This window comes from Rhipicephalus microplus, chromosome X, assembly GCF_043290135.1.
Source record: "Rhipicephalus microplus isolate Deutch F79 chromosome X, USDA_Rmic, whole genome shotgun sequence".
Taxonomy (NCBI): Eukaryota; Metazoa; Arthropoda; class Arachnida; order Ixodida; family Ixodidae; genus Rhipicephalus; species Rhipicephalus microplus.
The window spans coordinates 218742864-218760684 of NC_134710.1; the positions used below are offsets into that span (position 1 = coordinate 218742864).

Here is a 17821-nt window from a genome sequence, read left to right on the forward strand (position 1 = left end):
AGACGATAACCTGTTTGTTCTCACTCAGTGTATAGAAATATCTAAAATAGAGAATAGGCCCTTGTACGTGGCTTTTCTAGACATCACTGGGGCATACGACAACGTTAATCAGGAAATTTTGTGGGATATATTGAAAGGAATGGGCATGGGCGACGACTGTATACAGCTTTTGAGGGAGATATACCGAGAAAATACAGTTTGCATAGAGTGGGAAGGAATGCGTAGCAAAGAGAACGTTGAGGTTAGCAGGGGTCTGAGACAGGGATGTCCTTTGTCCCCGCTGTTATTCATGCTGTACATGGTGAGTATGGAAAAAGCGCTAGAAGGTAGCAACATTGGTTTTAATCTGTCACACAAACAGGGCGGCATGATGATTGAGCAGAAGCTTCCAGGTTTATTTTATGCGGACGATATCGTCTTATTTGCGGACAGTCGAGATGATATACAGCAGCTGGCGAATATATGCGGAAGGGAAGGTGAAGCTCTTGGACTAGGATTCAGTGTAACGAAGTGTGGATTGATGGTATTCAATGATCCCTGTGATCAGACGGTGTCCATACAAGGCCAAGAAATACCGAGGGTAAGTGAATACAAGTACCTTGGAGTATGGGTAAATGAGAGTGATAGATACATGGAGGTACAGGAAAAAGCCTCGGCAGCAAAAGGAAAGAGGAATGCGGCAATAATGAAGCACAGAGCGTTGTGGGGATACAATAGGTATGAGGTGCTTCGAGGTCTGTGGAAGGGTGTAATGGTTCCAGGGCTTACTTTTGGGAACTCAGTGGTGTGCATGAGGGCAGAGGTGCAATCGGGAATGGATGTAAATCAAAGGACTGTGGGACGCCTCGCGTTGGGTGCTCACGGGAAGACGACAAACGAGGCTGTAAAGGGCGATATGGGGTGGGCAGGTTTTGAGGCGAGGGAAGCGCAGAGCAAAATAAGGTTCGAAGAAAGGCTAAGAAATATGAAGGAGAGTAGATGGGCAGAGAAGGTGTTCCGTTATTTGTATAGGAAGAGCGTGGACACACAGTGGAGAAAAAGAACTAGAAGACTCACTAGTAAGTATACGGCTGGTATTGTAAGCCATATGTCAACAAAGAGCGTTAAGGGAAAAGTCAGGGAGGCGGAGAGGATTTACTGGATGGCAGCTATGGAGAAAAAACCGGCTTTGAGTAACTACCGAAAGGGCAAAAATGAAATAAGGAGGGAGGCATTTTACGATAATTCAAGGGGAAGCGCTTTACTGTTTGAAGCGAGATCGGGTTGCCTTAGAACGCGTAGTTATAAAGCAAGATTCAGTAAAGAAGAAGAACAATGCACATGCTGCGGGAAAGATAAGGAAACGGCGGAGCATGTTCTGATTGAATGTGGAGATATCCACCCGGGTGTACGTTTGGGCACGAGCCTACAGGAAGCCTTGGGTTTTAGGGACAACAATGGAAAGCTGAACACACCCGCGATTGAAATAAGTAAGAGACGGTTAGAGTATTGGTGGCAGAAAATTAGAGAGAAAGGACAAAAATAAATATTGGAAAAATAAAATATGGACAGTGTGCCGTAAATGGCAGAGAACTTAAGCTGAAAATTTACCTTTTTTCCATTAAGATAGAATTTATCGAAGTAGAGGCATTAGGCCAACATAAAAAAAGAAAAAAGGTTTTTTTTTTTTTTTGTCGAGCCTGGTGGCATACTTGTCACCACCCCGTTATAAAGGGGGCGCTCATAGCATCCATCCATCCAACGCGGTATGCGTTTTCAGCTCTATACTTGGAACACTTTCTGTGGCTATAAAGGGAAGGCTACGGAGCCAAAGTGGGCGTGTGCCACCGCTGAAGCATATAATGCCACAAATGCGCCCATGTTTACCGCATGAAAATAATGAAAAGAACAACATTAGTTTCTACTGGATGCTGTTTAATAAGAGACGCTGCACGCCCTGAGGAGATATTCATATATGTTGTTGATTTCTGAAGGGTCGCTTCGCATTTTTGCACGTCTGAAAACATCGCACGTTTTCGTCTATAGGTAAGCACGTGTCACCCTCCAGCCCTTCCGACCACTCGCTGAAGGAGCGTGTGACGAATTTCACCTAGGAATAGCTGTGCAAGCAGAGGTATCAAATTGTGTGCAGTGTGATTACCTAAATACGGCCGTCATTTGAAACGTGAGCCGAACCGGACTATTTCGCGGAGTAGCGGAGCCGTAGCTCCACCCCCATGGCTTTCCCTTTATTGCCACAGAAAGTTCTCCCTGAGTATAGTAGCTAGCGTGCGCGGTTAAAAATATATCAACTGAACAAAAAAGGCGTTCTCGGATGGGCATTGGCATTTCACAGCGGCCTCTCGAGCACACAATCCCGGATTTCTTGAGGGCGCCCACCCAGCGAACGCTTGCGAGTGAGGCGTGAGTGAATGGGAAAGTGGGGTACAAGGAGGAGAGAGAGCGTATAGCGAAAGATAAACGCAGGAAAGCACTGCATCTACCCTCTCCTACACTTTCTCGCACCACGTGCTCGGTCGCTAGAAGAGAGGTTAAGCATGCGTGCCCGCAGCTGCTGCTATGGAAGAGGGGGTGAAAGCGGAAAGCCTCATTTGCCATGGAGAACGGCGGATGCTTAAAAAGCCGACTAATGCAGTCGCATTTGAAAATGACACCTCCAGCTATCAGGAGATCACTGCAGGTGACCTTGGACGCAGCAATCACCTACATGAGGAGGCATCGAACTAACGGTCTCCGCCACCAAGACCGAGGCCATGCTGATCCATCCGCTCGCGGCAGCACGACGCTACGTGAAATAGCTGAGAGCCGGCAACTACTGCCTGCCTTGGAAGCTGACTGCGAGGCACCAGAAGTTCGCCATCTACCACCGGCTCACATGGACCCCAGCTGCCAAGCTCGCCAGCACAGAGATCCGACGTGTCCAGGAGGCCATCAGCAAGCTCCAATAGCGTGGCCGTTGTTGCTTCGCACTATGGCTCATCCAGGTTTCGGCCTCCTCGCTATTGCTGCGCCTACCCGCTGGTGACCTTGACACCTGCCAGGAGAATGGACCTGGAAGGACATCCCAGCAGAGCACTGGGGGCCATCCTGGGTCTCCTCAAGTACTCCCCTGGGGCAGCGACTCTGGGTAAGGCCCAAGAGTGGTCTGTGTGCTTGCGCATGCTCCAGCGTGCGCAGGGGCACATCGAGCACCTTCAACATGCCACCGACGGCAAGACTCTCCTGAAGCGCCTTCGAAGCTAGGGGAGGTCACGGATCGGCACTCTCTTCGCACTCTGCCACCAGATGGTCCCAGATCCGCAAGTCCCGGTGGCCCCGCCTCCGCCTCGTCACCGGGCACCTGAGGTCCACCTGTCCTTGGATGGAGCAACCAATCACCTAACGCCTTTTACAGCACTGCAACAGGCTGCCGTCTGCAAGCTCCAGGAGCAACTGGCAGGCTGGCTCCAAGTATTCACCGACAGATCCGTCATGCAAGATGGAACCGCAGCGGATGCTTGTGTCATCCCGTCGCCGCGCCGTTAGCAAGCAGTGTCGACTACCCTTCCCGGTGAGCTCGACGGCAGCAGAGCTGGCGGGTCTACACCTGGCAGTGGACCTGCTGGCTGAGGACGTCCCTGCTGAGCCATGTGCAGTCCTGTGGGACAGCAAGGCAGCCCTTCAGACGCTGCCCAACCACCACGTGAAGGGCTCACCAGGAGCCCATTCTATTCTTTTATATTCTGGATGCTTTGAGTCCAGACAGGTGGGAACAGCTGGTTGTCATTGAAGTCTGGATTCGATGCCATTGATGCGTCACACGCTTCCGCGGCTGCTTGCGACCATTCCCAACGTCTGCGTCTGATCACGTATGGCACTAAGAACCTGTTAATGCACTCCTTGTCTGACTTAGGCTGGGGACCGTCACACAGCGTGCATCTTGAATTGACTGGTGCAGTTTATCGGGGTTGTTGATCTCGCAACATTCGCAGATGGTTTCAGCTGCATTCGGACAGACGTCATATCATTGTCCCAGCTTTTTAAAGACCTAGCAAATATCGATGTGCGTGCGCTAAAGGGAGAACTGCAAAAGTGAAGGACCACATCTCACGAATCTCGGCAGTTCGTGTCCTTCGAACGCAATGATAATTGTCCCAGTGTCCTTCATTCTCTTGGCCTGCAGCAGGGGGTCTTTCGCACTCACAATATTTCGCGTCACAATGTGCTCAGTATCGCTTTCGAGGATCCCGCAAATCACTCCTTCAGAAGTGTCGTGGGGTACCGTGGTGTATGCGCTAACCTCGAAAACTTTGCCCCCAACGTCAATTTTCTTAACCTTGTGGTATCTGGAAACTCTGTCTTTGTCCGGAGTGCTTGCCACCGTAATATTCTCCTTGAAGTTTGATTAGATGATGTCCCGCATGGCCATTTTCCCCGCATGGCCACCAGTACTATTCCATCAGCTACTGCTGAGCATCCATTCTCGAGATGTCTAAACCTCCACGGGGGGGTACCACAATTTCGCTAAAGTCCTTGGCTAGTGCCGACATGCGTCCCCTTTGCGCAATCTTGTGCTCGGTGTCATTTCTACTACGACTGGCTCGAGCGTCTCTTCCAACAGCAGCCTTATTCGAACCCTTGGCCACGGGAACGTTAACCGCGGTCAACTTACACCTTGAGCGTCTCACTTCGACTTCCTTCCAACCCATGTCTCCCGGGCAATCCTCTGGAAAGATCTCTTCTCCATCGACTTTGTATTCCATCGTCAGTGGCCGCTCGTTGAACGCGGAGAGCGTTGAGTCACGTAGCACTGGGCCGGCGCCTCAGCAGCAATCACCTCCGAGGTTAGCCTGAAATCTTTCAGTGGTGTTTCCCTGCAAACATGTCCAAAAAATTGTTTAAAAGTCCACTCACCGGCACAAAGGTATTATTTACTAATTCCTCGAGAACTGTGGCACACGATGAAATAAAAAACTCGGTAAAAATCCGTGGTTTTCACAGTAAAACATTCTGGAAAGCAGGGGCCGATCTTCTCGCGTACACACTACACTCGGCGACAATTTTTCTTGGCACTGAAGGGAAAGCTACGGAGGCGGAACTTCGGCACATGTAGCACTACGCGAAGTAGTCCATATTAGCGCGCGTGGAGAGGTAAAGGAGAGGGAAAGAGCACGCGCATGCAGAGTAAGGGTGGTCACGCCAACCATTGAATTGAGCTCGACCATAAGGTTATCCACATCTGAAAATTCTGGGTCTGAACGGGGATCGAGCCCGAGTCGTTCACGTGGCAAAGGGTGTTCTAGGGCACAGCCACACGTCTGGTTGTGAAGAGAGTGAAACTAATTTCCCTTGTTTGGAAATTCAGTGAAAGTAACTTACATGCATGCTTTACAAACACACGCATCCTGTAGACATTCTTCACAATACAAAATAAAAAACTAGGAAACCCTCAAGCTTCGCCTATAGAAGTTGAAAGCGGTAACAGTATCCTGTTCATAATTTGCACTTCAAACGCTATAGGTGCATGAAAGATTTTCGACTTGCTCAGTACCTACTACATGACCTTTAGGGAATAGACGCAGTAGCGTGTGTGCCTTTTGTAGTGGGCGTCTTGCTTTAAGCCACGAAGCTATCATGCTAATCACATGTTCTGAGGCGCACTGGCAATGGGTGCTTCTACCAAGCATTATTACTGCAATACTTCATGTTGCATTGTGAATCCTGGACGCGCATGTTTCTAAGGCATGAAACCTACTTTCACTGCATTTCCAAGCACAGGAAATTGTTTCACTGTATTCACAAGCAGACACGTACGTGGCTGTGTGGTAGAACATATACTTGCCACGCAAACAACCCGGGTTATATCCCCCCTCGTACCCAACAATTTTAATTCAGTCCCCACTCTGATTCATGATTTTATTATCATTTAGCTAATTTGCATAGTTCTCGACATTTCAGTGACGCGTAATATGATTTTCACTCACAAACAACGACGCCGACTCTGATATCGACGCCGGAATATCTGCAAAACAAGCTCGTTAGCGTTATCGCGTTAATATTGCAGTTATAATGTGTGGTAGCAGCGTGCATTGCCATCGGGCGTAACAAGTGATTATCGAAATTTCGTGGTTCGAAACCGGTCACCGACTACAAAAGGCACACATGTTACTGCGTCTATTTCACTAAGGCAACTTAGTGCTGCACGGCAAGTTCGAAAATATTTCATGCACTAAGTTCACGAAAAATGAACTACAGGGACAAGATATCGCTATCAGGTTCAACTCTAAATGCTAAACCTAATGGGCATCCTAACGGAAGGCCTGTGGAGTCTTCATTCAAAATACTCTTCTTTTTAAATCGGAATGAGCATGAAAAAAGCGAGCTTGCAATCTCAGAGCAGTGGTGCCCAAAAACGAACGATCAACAAGTTGGCTTGATTGCATGTCAGAATTGCGAGTGGCTGCACTTGGCCAATGGCGAAAGAGCGGCACGTGCAAAGTGCGACACTCAGGTACCCTGAAAAGTGCATCTACATATTGTAATTTAGCGCAACTTGGTGTCCCTAGAAATGCCCACACATTCACGCATGCTTTCACTCATTCACGCACGCTACCACTCATAAAACGGACGCCAGACCAAAAATATTTAGTGGTAGCGTTTGTGATTGTATGAGTGCTTGTTTGGAAAAAGTGGTTAACGATATAGAGTGCTCGATACTCTACTATGGCAGTATCCCTGGGTCTCGCACTTGCACAATGGAGTCCTCCTGTACTTGGTACTGGGTATGCCGAGTAGAGCGAATTACTAACGATACGACGAGTTAGAAACAAGCTCAGCGAAAGAATATATTAGAATATGGCAACTTAAAATTTTCTAAATCTTCTCTACATGCTGCGCCACCTGGCGGCTTACTTGGAAACGTCCCCCCCCCCCCCTCTTACTCCAGCGCAGTGCGTGCTGATACTGAGGATCATGCCTCACTCTTGCAGACGCTGCAGATGTCAAGGTTAACATCTTCTGTAACAAAATACTACACTAAGGTACATACCCTGGACATAAGGATCGTTAACGCATACATACCTTGAAGGGTCACGGTGCTAGCGCTCCCTCCCTTTGCGTGTGACAAAATGAAAAAAAAGTCCGAGAGCTGCCCCGCTGTGACTAGCTATACTATTACGGAAGTTATAATCGTTGATAAAACCAGAATGCAGCTTGAAGCCGAAAATCAATTATATGCATGCGCTTACAATCACTCGAATTGTCGCTAAGTGTTTTCAGCGTTCAAACTCGAATAAAAAACTACGCATCAATGAAAAACACGCGATATGTATATTCGCTGTGCCACGACGTACAACGTACAAGACAATATAGAGAAGTTTAGAAAAACATAACTTATATAAAAGCCCGCTGATGGAACATGCGACAATTCAAAATGTGTCAATCCAAAATGAACATGCAAATGTAAGTGAAACATGAGTCTGGTTGCGGCAGGCCTTTGAAGAAGTTCAGGTCACGACGTTCCTGAAGACCGGTCTCGAGTAGATGACAAGGGGAGACCTCGAAAGCATCTGAGCAATGTGACGAGCACTTGTACGATATTCGAACATTTTGTCGCCGTAAGGGCCGTAAGACGCGCTCAGGCCGTACAAGAAACCACAGAGCTGTGAGTTGTCCAGCTTGTCTTCGAGAAACACTTTTCGGATCTTGAAAAACGTTGCCCCAGTAAGCAAGCTGTCGCTTCCCGCTCGGTGTTGTGATGACACTCTTTCAATCTGCAGCTGCCTAGCCACTTCCTGCAGGCTTCCCCTGAGGCTTCCGCAAGTCTTCATTAGGTACTTGATATCATAAATGCAAGGAAAATAAAGTTTTAGCGTCTCAAAGAAATCCGTCTCAGCCACGGGCAGATTTTCACCGGTAAGCATCTCCAACAGGTAGCCGAAGTCGTAGCCACTGTGAAAAGTAAGCCACCTAACTTCGCCTGATAGAACAAGTCCTGAAGTTATGAGAAACTGGGCAAATTCAAACGGTTCAATGCCTTCCTCTTCATGCCTGCGAAAATTTATACCGGACTGGACAAGGAGGTCAATCGAGTCTTGCGCGAACGTGTCTTTCGACAAGCAAAACTTGAAGTTGAACTGCCAGGTAGAGATGTGTTCGGGCTTGTTATCATGCCCGTCAAAAAATGTTGTGCCCAGCTGGATAATCTTGAGCAAGTTCACATTGAAACGCATCATTTGGTAATGGTAGTCGGTGAGGCTTCGGACTATTCCAACTGGCTGCGTTACGCTGCCAGAGAACTCAGTATGCATTGCGATGTAGCTGTACCTTTGGACCAGGCGTCTGATGGTGTAGAACTCTTCCTCGAGGTTGGAGGCCCAAACATCACGGATTTCGCAGGCCCTGTCGTCTACGGACAATGCGCTTATACTGGTACCACCAGAGCTGCTGCTGAAGCTCATCTTCCTGAACGCTTCACTGACACCAGATATGGTTCACGAGCAGTCGGTTGTCAAACCTTTGCTGCCAACGAGCAAGATGCTAATGGCGATTCCTTTTCAGTTGGCCTTGGTGCTCGTGCCTTCTTAGAAACTGAGCGCTGGGTAATTGGTGCGTTACGATGATTATGATGATGATGATGATGATGCCTCCACTATGACTCTGGCCCACTCAGGGGGATTGGCCGAGAATTGAGGATATGAAATTCAAGGCCTTTCGAATGATACCTAATCCTAACAGAAGGAGGATAAGCACACGTAACTACAGAAAGAGTGAAAAAATTTTTTTGCCATTTTGCCGAGACTGAATAATATATATCTCGAATCGAAATTGCAGTAATTTTGAACACGTTTAAAATTGATGTTTAGAATTTGTTTAATAATATTATAATAACAAACATGCAAATTAGAATTTAGAGGCGCATTCGTTTTGTTACACGAAGATAACTGCAAATGGCAATAAATGCATTCCTGTGGCTGTAGCCCACAACCGTAGAACCAAAGGAGAGTAAATTATCAATGGGGAAGGGTAGCCCAAGGTTAGCAAATGGGATGACAAAAAGACGCTTTCTTAGTAGACTGTAACGGCGACATGGCAAAAAATAATGGTCTATTGATTCCAGATCTGTACAAAAGCTGCATAGGGGAGATATTCCCACACCAGCCCTGTGTGAATGTAGATTCAAAGGGGGCACACGGCATCGCAGTCTTGTTAGCATGACTTCCAGTTGTATAGTATGACACCAGCCGGATTTCAATCAATATTGCAAATGTCTAAATTCAGTGCATGGTGTTACTGATTCTATGGCATCAGCCCTGAGTGCAAATTTTCGATATCTTATCGCCGTTATACTGGACAGCACCGGAAGCACAGAAGGTATTGAACCATGTAATGCCAATTGAGCTAATGAGTGCGTCATTTCATTAAACTCTTACCCGCTATGTCCAGGTACCCATGATAACTTTAAGAGCTTAAGCTGTGGAGGAATTATCGTAAGGAATGTCCTTAAGCCATCTGATTGAGATGAAACTGTCAGTAACGTACATACGGAAAGAGAGTCTGTAATTATTATTGCAGTATGGGCGTCCAAAGTTAGTTTTTGTAGTGCTAGAACAAATGACAAAAGTTCAGCTTCAAAAATAGATGTAAAGTCTGGTAGTCTTACTGAAAACGACCAGTCAAGTGAAGTAATTACCTACTCCTGCCTTCTCATCCATTACTGAAGCATCAGTTGCTATTACATTATTTGTTTCCACGTGTTCAAGGTAATCTTTCAAGCGGCTATTTAGGACACTGTATGATTGAAATTCAGGCTTAAAGGGAAAAATCTCATCATATTTCTTTATGAGATTTTGATTTGGCTCGTTAGCTGCTGGTATATTTCAAATTTTTACGTTTATTCTGTCTAGTTGCTTCTGAACAAAATTAATTTGTGGTGCATGAAAATGTGACCAATGATCAAGAAAAAAAGAGTCCGGGTCGTTGATGAATACATATTCTGATCGTCTTACCGAATAGCTATAAAATTTTAGATGAGGCTGAACCGTTAGGATACAGAATCGACAAGGCAAAGTTGTAAGCACGCCTCCTGGTACAAAACATTGTTCGCAACAAACTTAGGGAGCCCTACAGTCGCAGGGCCTCACGCTCTAAAACAATCAAAGGTTTAAGCTTAAAAGCCGGGCCACCTGAGATTAACACACATCAAAATTCTAGTATGCGGCGCATTACATTTTGTAAATCATAAGCAGACTGTCTTTGCGTAAAGCATTGCGTCTACTGCTCAATCTGCGAATCATGCCTAAGGCACGTTGTGCCTTACATGCCCTACTCTCTATGTGAGGAGCCCAGTTTATTTTATCATTATAAATCATTCCCAAATATTTAAGCGACTCAACTTGCGGTATAGGCTCCCTTAAAACATTTAATAATTGAGATAGGATCTGTTAATGGAAATAGCAACATTCCACTTTTGTTTAGATTTAGTGACATGCATATTGTCTCTAGCCACCCCTCTAGCAAATTCATATACCTCTGCAGTTTTTGATATAATGATTGAATGTCAATTTCTGCTGCAAAGAAGGCAATGTCATCAGCATACACATATACGTGCACATCCTGGCTGTAAGGGATTGAACTCATTAAGATGTTGAATAATATTGGAGACAAAACAGCCCCTTGGGGAACTCCGCGAGTTTGTTTAAAGTTTTGTCAAAGCGCAGCCATTCTTAAAGCAATAAATTATCTTGCTCTCATGAATTCTCCCAGGCACGTAATAATATACTTTAGGAAATTCTGGCTTAGAAGTATCTCCAATATCACTGAAAATTCCACACTGTCTTATGCTTTGGCTATCTCCAATGTCACTAGAGCAGCATGTTGCCTTGTTTTGCGAGCAATTTGGGTACGGCTTTCTGAATCAGTGTGGGCACACCATATCGAACAGTGTTCTCTGAAGCCAATTTGATTTGGGTTTAATAATTTATTTTCTGCCATCCAGCTTGTCATTCTCTTATGAAGCACCCTCTCAAGAAGCTTTACCATATTAGAAGTAAGGGAAATTGGTCGCATGTTTTCTATGGTATAGCCTAAACCTTGTTTGTTCTGTATCTAAAATATTTTGCTAATTTCCAATCATATGGAATCAAGGCATGTCTTAACGAGTAATTTATAGTGTTCAGAGGGTCACCTGGTGATAATTCAAATAGTAATTTTATCATGGCACCTGTAATTCCGTCTGGACCGGGAGCTGATGAGGAAAAATTCCGAACAATCTGAGCTAACTCTTCCAATGTAACTCCAGTAAAATCTGTTATTACCATGGGAGGTCTTAGATGATACAACTTGCTTGATGTGAATCGAAACTAGTTCTTTTGCGATGATTTCCAAAGATTTCTTCATATCATCGGGTGACACGATTTCACAGACTGCATTGGTTGGAGATGACAGAATTTTACGCGATGTGAGGAACATAAATAGGGCACTTTTGTTTTTAGGGTTATAAAGATAGTCATATAATGATTTCTATCATATTTGTCTTTAGCTAAGGAAACTGTGCGCTTAAAATTTGCAGCATAAAACTTGTAATCGGACAAATTACGTGGACACTGATTGTACAAAACTTTTTTCCACACGGCCTGTCGTCGTCGGTAATCCCGTGCGCACTCAGGATTCCATCATGGACTGTGATTTGTGCAGTTTGCAGACTTAACTACGAAGTTAAGCTTTTTATAGGTACTTTTGAGCAACGCACATAGTCTCATAGCTTTTGTGTCTTCTGTATTTTCAGAATGAATGGTCAAGGCAGATTCCCGATCTTGTTTAAATTTATTATATTTTATATATACTCGGTTCTGACTGCATGATGGTGTTGTAGGGCAAACAATATCAAATATTACTGGCAAGTGATCACTGTTGGTGGCACAATCCAAGACAGTCCATGACGAACTAGTGAGGGAAGAACTAAGAAAACCTAAATGCAATGTTGAGCGAGACATGTCACTAATAAAAGTAGGTGTTCGGGAATTGAGGCACAATAAATTGCTTCCTGCTGCCCACTCCCACAATCATTTACCCCAACCATCGGTTCGAAAACCCACAAAGGTATGGTGGGAATTGAAATCACCCACCAGGATTTTATCTCTACAACGAGATGTTAGTGCAACGCACAAACATCGTGTGTCTAGAACACATGAGGGGAAACATGCATTCACTAAAAAGAAAGGCAGGCAACCTGTCAAAGTGATTTCGAAGGCGAAAATTTCGCTTTCCAGTTACATATGCTTATACGCGATTTTATCCTTTAGACTTATTTTATTATTAATAAAAAATGCCAGGCCTCCACCGTTCGATGGACGGTATAGACGGAAAGATTTATATCTATTCAATTGAAAGGTCTGATATGTTAAAAGCATGATTCTTGTAATGCAATTATATCTGGATTGAATTTCGATGCTAAAAATGATAAATCGGTTACTACTGAATGAATTGATCGGCTATTTCAGTGAAGAATTTTAAGCGACCCTATGATTAGGCTAAAATGGTTTTGGTGACTGCCTTATTTAGAATACTGTCTCATAGAAAGTCGTCTTTAGATTGGGTGTTCTTTTGGTATTTCTTGGACTTTGAGTGCCTAGGCTAAGTACTTTTTTTGCTCAAAGGGGATCTTGAGCGCTTTAGTGATCGGGGGTCCATCTCCATTTCATCTGATTCCGACATGTGTTCCCCGGTAGCTTTGCTTTGACCCAGAGTGAGTTCACCAGATGCACTCTCAACTTGAGCACCATTTGAGAAGGTAAATGAGATTACCTCTTTTGAAGGACCTTTACTTTCGCTACTGTGAGTAGGTGGGCTGAGATTTTCAGCTATGCCCAATAAGTGGGCCATCTGGTTCATGAGTATATGGGTCAACGTCTCATAAAGGCATCCAGCTGGGCGTTCCATTGCCTTTTCTATTGCTTTATCAATTGCTTCCACAATAGAAGCAGAGAGGGACCCTTTCATTGCTGGTATAAGACGGACTCTAATGCTAGCATAATCTAAGTTTCGTGCTTGAATTTCTTATTGCTGTTCGTTTGCTTCATCAACCTTTCTTAAGCTCAAAACTGTGATGCTTTTGTCGAATTTAGCCAGGGATGTTCAAATAAAATACAGGGTTTATAGCATGTCAGTTATTATCAACGTGTAACAGTCTTTGTCCAGAAATTCTTATTTCATGACTTCAGTCATGTTTTTTTCTTAAATGCGTGTAAATTTACTTGCTTAGAAAGGTGCCAGAGCAAGGCATAGCTAGAAACATTGTGTCGTCCTTTGTTTTCCAGCTAATTAACAGGACATTTGCCCCCATTGCTTCAATTCTGTAGTTAAACTAGTATACTGGCCCATACTAGTGTTGCACAAGCTAGTCTACCGACGAATTTGCAGCACAACGTCAACTGATCATATTCACACAGTTCAAGGTAACACTTTAAGCGTACCACAACACGGCGTCATTGTGAGGTTGTGATTTAGCCTCTGGTCATACTCGTGATTAAAAAACGCAATATCACAGATTGCGGTGTGTATGAGCGTGTCTTTTGGTTGTGCAAACATAAATAATATTAGTCCAGTATGCGAAACGGCTCATACAGAATACTTCGTGGGCTATAGCTGGTTCTAGAAATACCGCGTGATTGGTGGGCGTAAACCTAATCAATCTCACGTACTACCCGCTTCTTAAACCGCGTCTCAAACTGATTGATATGTGGGATTTAACGTCCCAAAACTACCATATGATTATGAGAGACGCCGTAGTGGAGGGGTCCGGAAATTTAGACCACCTCGGGTTCTTTAACATGCACCCAAATCTGAGTCTAAAGTCTCAGGCTGTTTTGTTAGGTTGTGTATTATTGTTACCTTTGATACAGAAATTGCAATTTAAAATTACCCGTCATTGTTAACTATATCCTTGTCGAACATGACCACTGGATTGCATATATGTAGGTCATTCCTCTTACATCTGCAAAGAGCTTTACGAAACGTGCAGGAGCTTACACGGCCATTGTAGTTTTGCCGGTAAACATCACCCAGAAGTGATAAAGCTTTTTGTTTGTCTATATGGCGTAAAATAAGAAGAAAAAAAACAATGTGCCTTGCCAGGTGCTGTGCAGAGTGCACAATGTGACACTCTAGGTGTCACATTCAGGAGCCAGCCCAAAACACTAAAGGTTGAACCTGTGCGCAGCTTAAGAATCCACAAAAATGAATTTAGTGCAATTCATGTGCCTTGCTGCGAAGCTATTTTCTTGTTATTGTTTGGTCCGATTAGTTTTTATTATTGTTGCGTCACATTTGCAAGTGAAATCAGCTACACAAGGAGACTAAAGTGTACAGATACTTGCAGTTATTCTGCGCAATCAATACTGTGTGACTTGTATGCGTGTAAGAACAAGCACAAGGAGAAACAAACAAGTCCTTGCGTAAAAAAAAGGTGCAAGAGGGAATGCCTATCACCTTTTTTACGAAGGCGCTAGATCATCAATATATATCCTGGAACATCTATCGTTTCATAGGCATCTCTGCCAAAATGCGTAACAGTGGTACACAGGTGCGACAAATGCCTGGTTCAGCAAACATCGCATGCAAGATGACACTTTGTGGTGAAAATGGAGTAAATAGCTTTCATTCAATGACCATATTTTTGCACTTATCACAGTCTAAAAAGGCTGAGGAAAACGAAGATAAAGACCTAATTTAAAGTTCCCCCTCAGTATTTCATTGCACACAGGTAGCTTCAGATATTTGCACACTCTTGTCTGTACGCATATTGTGCCGTGTAAAGAAAAGTATGTGTCGGTATAAGGTGCTTTTCTTTATTTTCCTTACGATTTCTTAGAATGAGTGCGACCTTGAACATGGTTGATGTTATGCCATTTTGTCATGCAGCATTACATCATATTATCGTTGTTTAGAATGGGAGAGAGTGTGAAGTAGCCGTACATGGGATGGTCACACTACATGTTAATGGCGTACGCAAACATGTGACTGACGGTCATGTGAGCAAACATCTTTTCAGAGTGTCCGAAGATGCAGCTCATAAATTAGGCGAAAACGTAAGAGCAAGCCATCGAGCTCCAAATCACCTCATACTTCCCAAATGTTTTAATGAACTCACAAACGCAAAATTTATTAATTGGGTAGTTTTAAGTTCAACCTTCGTTCACCGGTGCGAATGTTGAAGCGGGTTTTACTCCAGATGCTAATGAATGTGATTTGTAGAGACTATTCGAAGGAAAAGTTCAATTCAGAGAATACTGCCTGACCTTCGGTTGTTGTTTCATTTTATCAAGGCGCTGTGTTATATTTTGCTTTTAATCAACTGACACAAACTGTCGGTTGTTTCGTGGGCTGACCATGTTCTCAGCATGTGCAGCTGGGAACCTTATTTGCCTCCATGAATTATGTATCTCACCACGAAACTATATCACTGCCACAGCTGCGCTATAAAATAAATGCGTTTTTTTTTTTTGTTTCCGTGTGTGTCTGGAAACTGCCACTTGCGAATCTTCGTATCAATGCACTCTAGTTCACGTTGCTACGTGTATATCCTTGTTTTGCATTCTTGAAAATGGTTAGCCACTGATGAAAATTGTGATGTGAAGGAAATTACAAGCACCTGAAGACAAGGGTTTGCATTTTCTTCCGGCCCCTGAAGGCCGACATCAAGTGTAGAAGCCTTGCACAAATTATGTATGATGTACAGATGCAATACAACAAACAAAAGTTCTTTTATTTCCTGGACTGTGTATGTCGTCACTGTTCTCGCCTTACTCTTGTTTTCTTAAGACGGGTCCAATAACCAAACAACGAGCGATCCTTGAGGTCAAAGCGGTCAAGAAAAATAAAAAGCGTTATATCATCTGCGGCATCTTTTTTTTTTCACCTAAGCAATAAGATGACTGCTCTGATCATAAAGAAAAGCGTCTTGTTACAATATCGGTTACAAAAAATATTAACAGCAAATCGCTACGAGAAGTTATGCACCTGAAGTTTTGTTTCCTCTAGTTTGTATGTTTGTATTTAAACGACGCCCTATCAAGCCTATTTTGAAGTACTAACACTCATTATTGAGCGTGTATCAAATGTATTAAAAATGCTAGTGACACACTATAAGATAGTTTTCATGAAAAAAATTTTGCCCACGGGTTACTTACATATTACTTCACATTTATGAACATGCAGATGCATATCCATGTGACGTGCAAGGTCGGACTTCTCCTCCAGCTCTCTCACTGCACAGCCAGCAGCCGCTTTCACGTCTCCTTTTTTATTATTCTTGTTGTGCTTCACAGCGACCAAGTCAGTAAAATACTGCTGCAGCTCCGTCACTGACTGTACAAGATGCTGAATAACTGCTCAGAGAAAATGTTAGTCTTCATCCTAATGGGCCACAAAAATTCGGTGGACATTCGAATTATAGCCGAACGTTGATATTTGTAGACGGTTTTCTAAGTCTGCAGCTCGTTGCATTTCGGTTGTTCTTTACGTCCGTATTGTTTCCTGTCTTCAACGTCCGAAGGATATCTGCAAAGGATTTCATAAGAACGCAATAATTTGCACAGCAAATGGACATCCACGAAACACCCTATGAAAAAAACCTGAAAGACTTTTCCAAACGGCTACAAACGGTTACATTCGTCTTTGTATAAGAGAAGTCCTAAAACAGGCATTTTCAAAGAAATGAATAGCGCCTTAAATGTGCTCGCTTGCAGTTTATTAGTATTTTTAAAACTCCAACATAGCCTCATCTGCCAAATAAGTTCATAACGTGTACTTCAAGGCATTGCTTAGGCACTATAGAGAGCCATCCTTCAACGTCCACCTCAATGATTCTGTGAAATTTGTGTCGAGAAAGTGCCAAAATGCCGAAAAGCCATGTCAAAAAAGCGGCGACCGTAAGTTTTACTACAAAATGACGCAACTACAAGCAACTTCCCTAAAATAATTGACTTTACACCACAAGTACGAGTGTACAGCTGCCTATTTTTCAAACCAGAATGTACGAGCACTGACCGCCGAGTAATTAATTCTCTCTTCCCGGTCTGCCGTTGTCCGGATCCCAGAACAGCCTAGGAGACGACAGCTGAAGACTGTTATATAACGACAATATGCGTGCATGCACTTTTGTCGTTATATAATTTCGCCGCTGTGCTCAGTTATTAACGCTCTCATAGACTGAGTGGTCAACGCCAGCGCGTTTGGGTTTAAAAAATCGGTGGCTGTACGTGCGTGTGGCCTATTCTCTTATAGCCAAGGCACTCGCATAACGACGCTTGCTGCAACAAGAGGTAGATTCATTTCACCTGCACTTCGTGAACCAGTTCACGGAGGCACTACACTTTGGCATTCGTTTCACGAGTTCAACATGTTGGACGGCACCTCAATATTCGTTTTGAAAAAGTGCAGCTGTCGTACAAGGCTAGTTCACGAATTTCCTGCAGCTGCTCGCGAGGCAGTGCCAAGTGCATGCAGCACAAGATGGCTGAAGCTGCGGCAGACGACACAGCCGATGGCACTCGTGTCTGTTTTAGTCTGTCTTTTAGCGGCGTGCAACAAGTATGACAGTGAACATTTTCTGGTACCCAAGTAACCATGAATATCTGGTGGGCATACGACGGGACGTACATTTCGAATATTACGGACGTCCATCAATTGTCCACGAATGTACACTGTACGTGTACACTGTAACATGACGGACCAAATCCGTCTTTTCTGCCGCGTATGGCACATCACGTGACCCCACGTCGCGGATTTCTGCCATCCGTGCCGGGTCCGCGTACATCGCGGACGGAAAATGCGAAGCTCGTTT

At 44.2% G+C, this 17821-nt stretch overlaps 2 protein-coding genes across 3 annotated transcripts in view; one reads left to right on the forward strand and one right to left on the reverse strand.

The window, feature by feature from the left end:
• LOC119187546 (large ribosomal subunit protein eL14) overlaps positions 1-17821 on the forward strand; it is a 223761-nt gene that overhangs the window by 80835 nt on the left and 125105 nt on the right. The window lies entirely within an intron of this gene.
• Positions 7485-8438, reverse strand: LOC119178531 (CCR4-NOT transcription complex subunit 7). Its single transcript, XM_037429737.2, has one exon. The coding sequence runs from the start codon at positions 8436-8438 to the stop codon at positions 7485-7487; it is 954 nt and encodes a 317-aa protein (XP_037285634.2).

What these genes read in the sequence shown, in the direction of transcription:
- LOC119178531 (XM_037429737.2), bottom strand. Translation starts at nt 8,438, where the DNA reads ATGAGCTTCAGCAGCAGCTCTGGTGGTACCAGTATAAGCGCATTGTCC.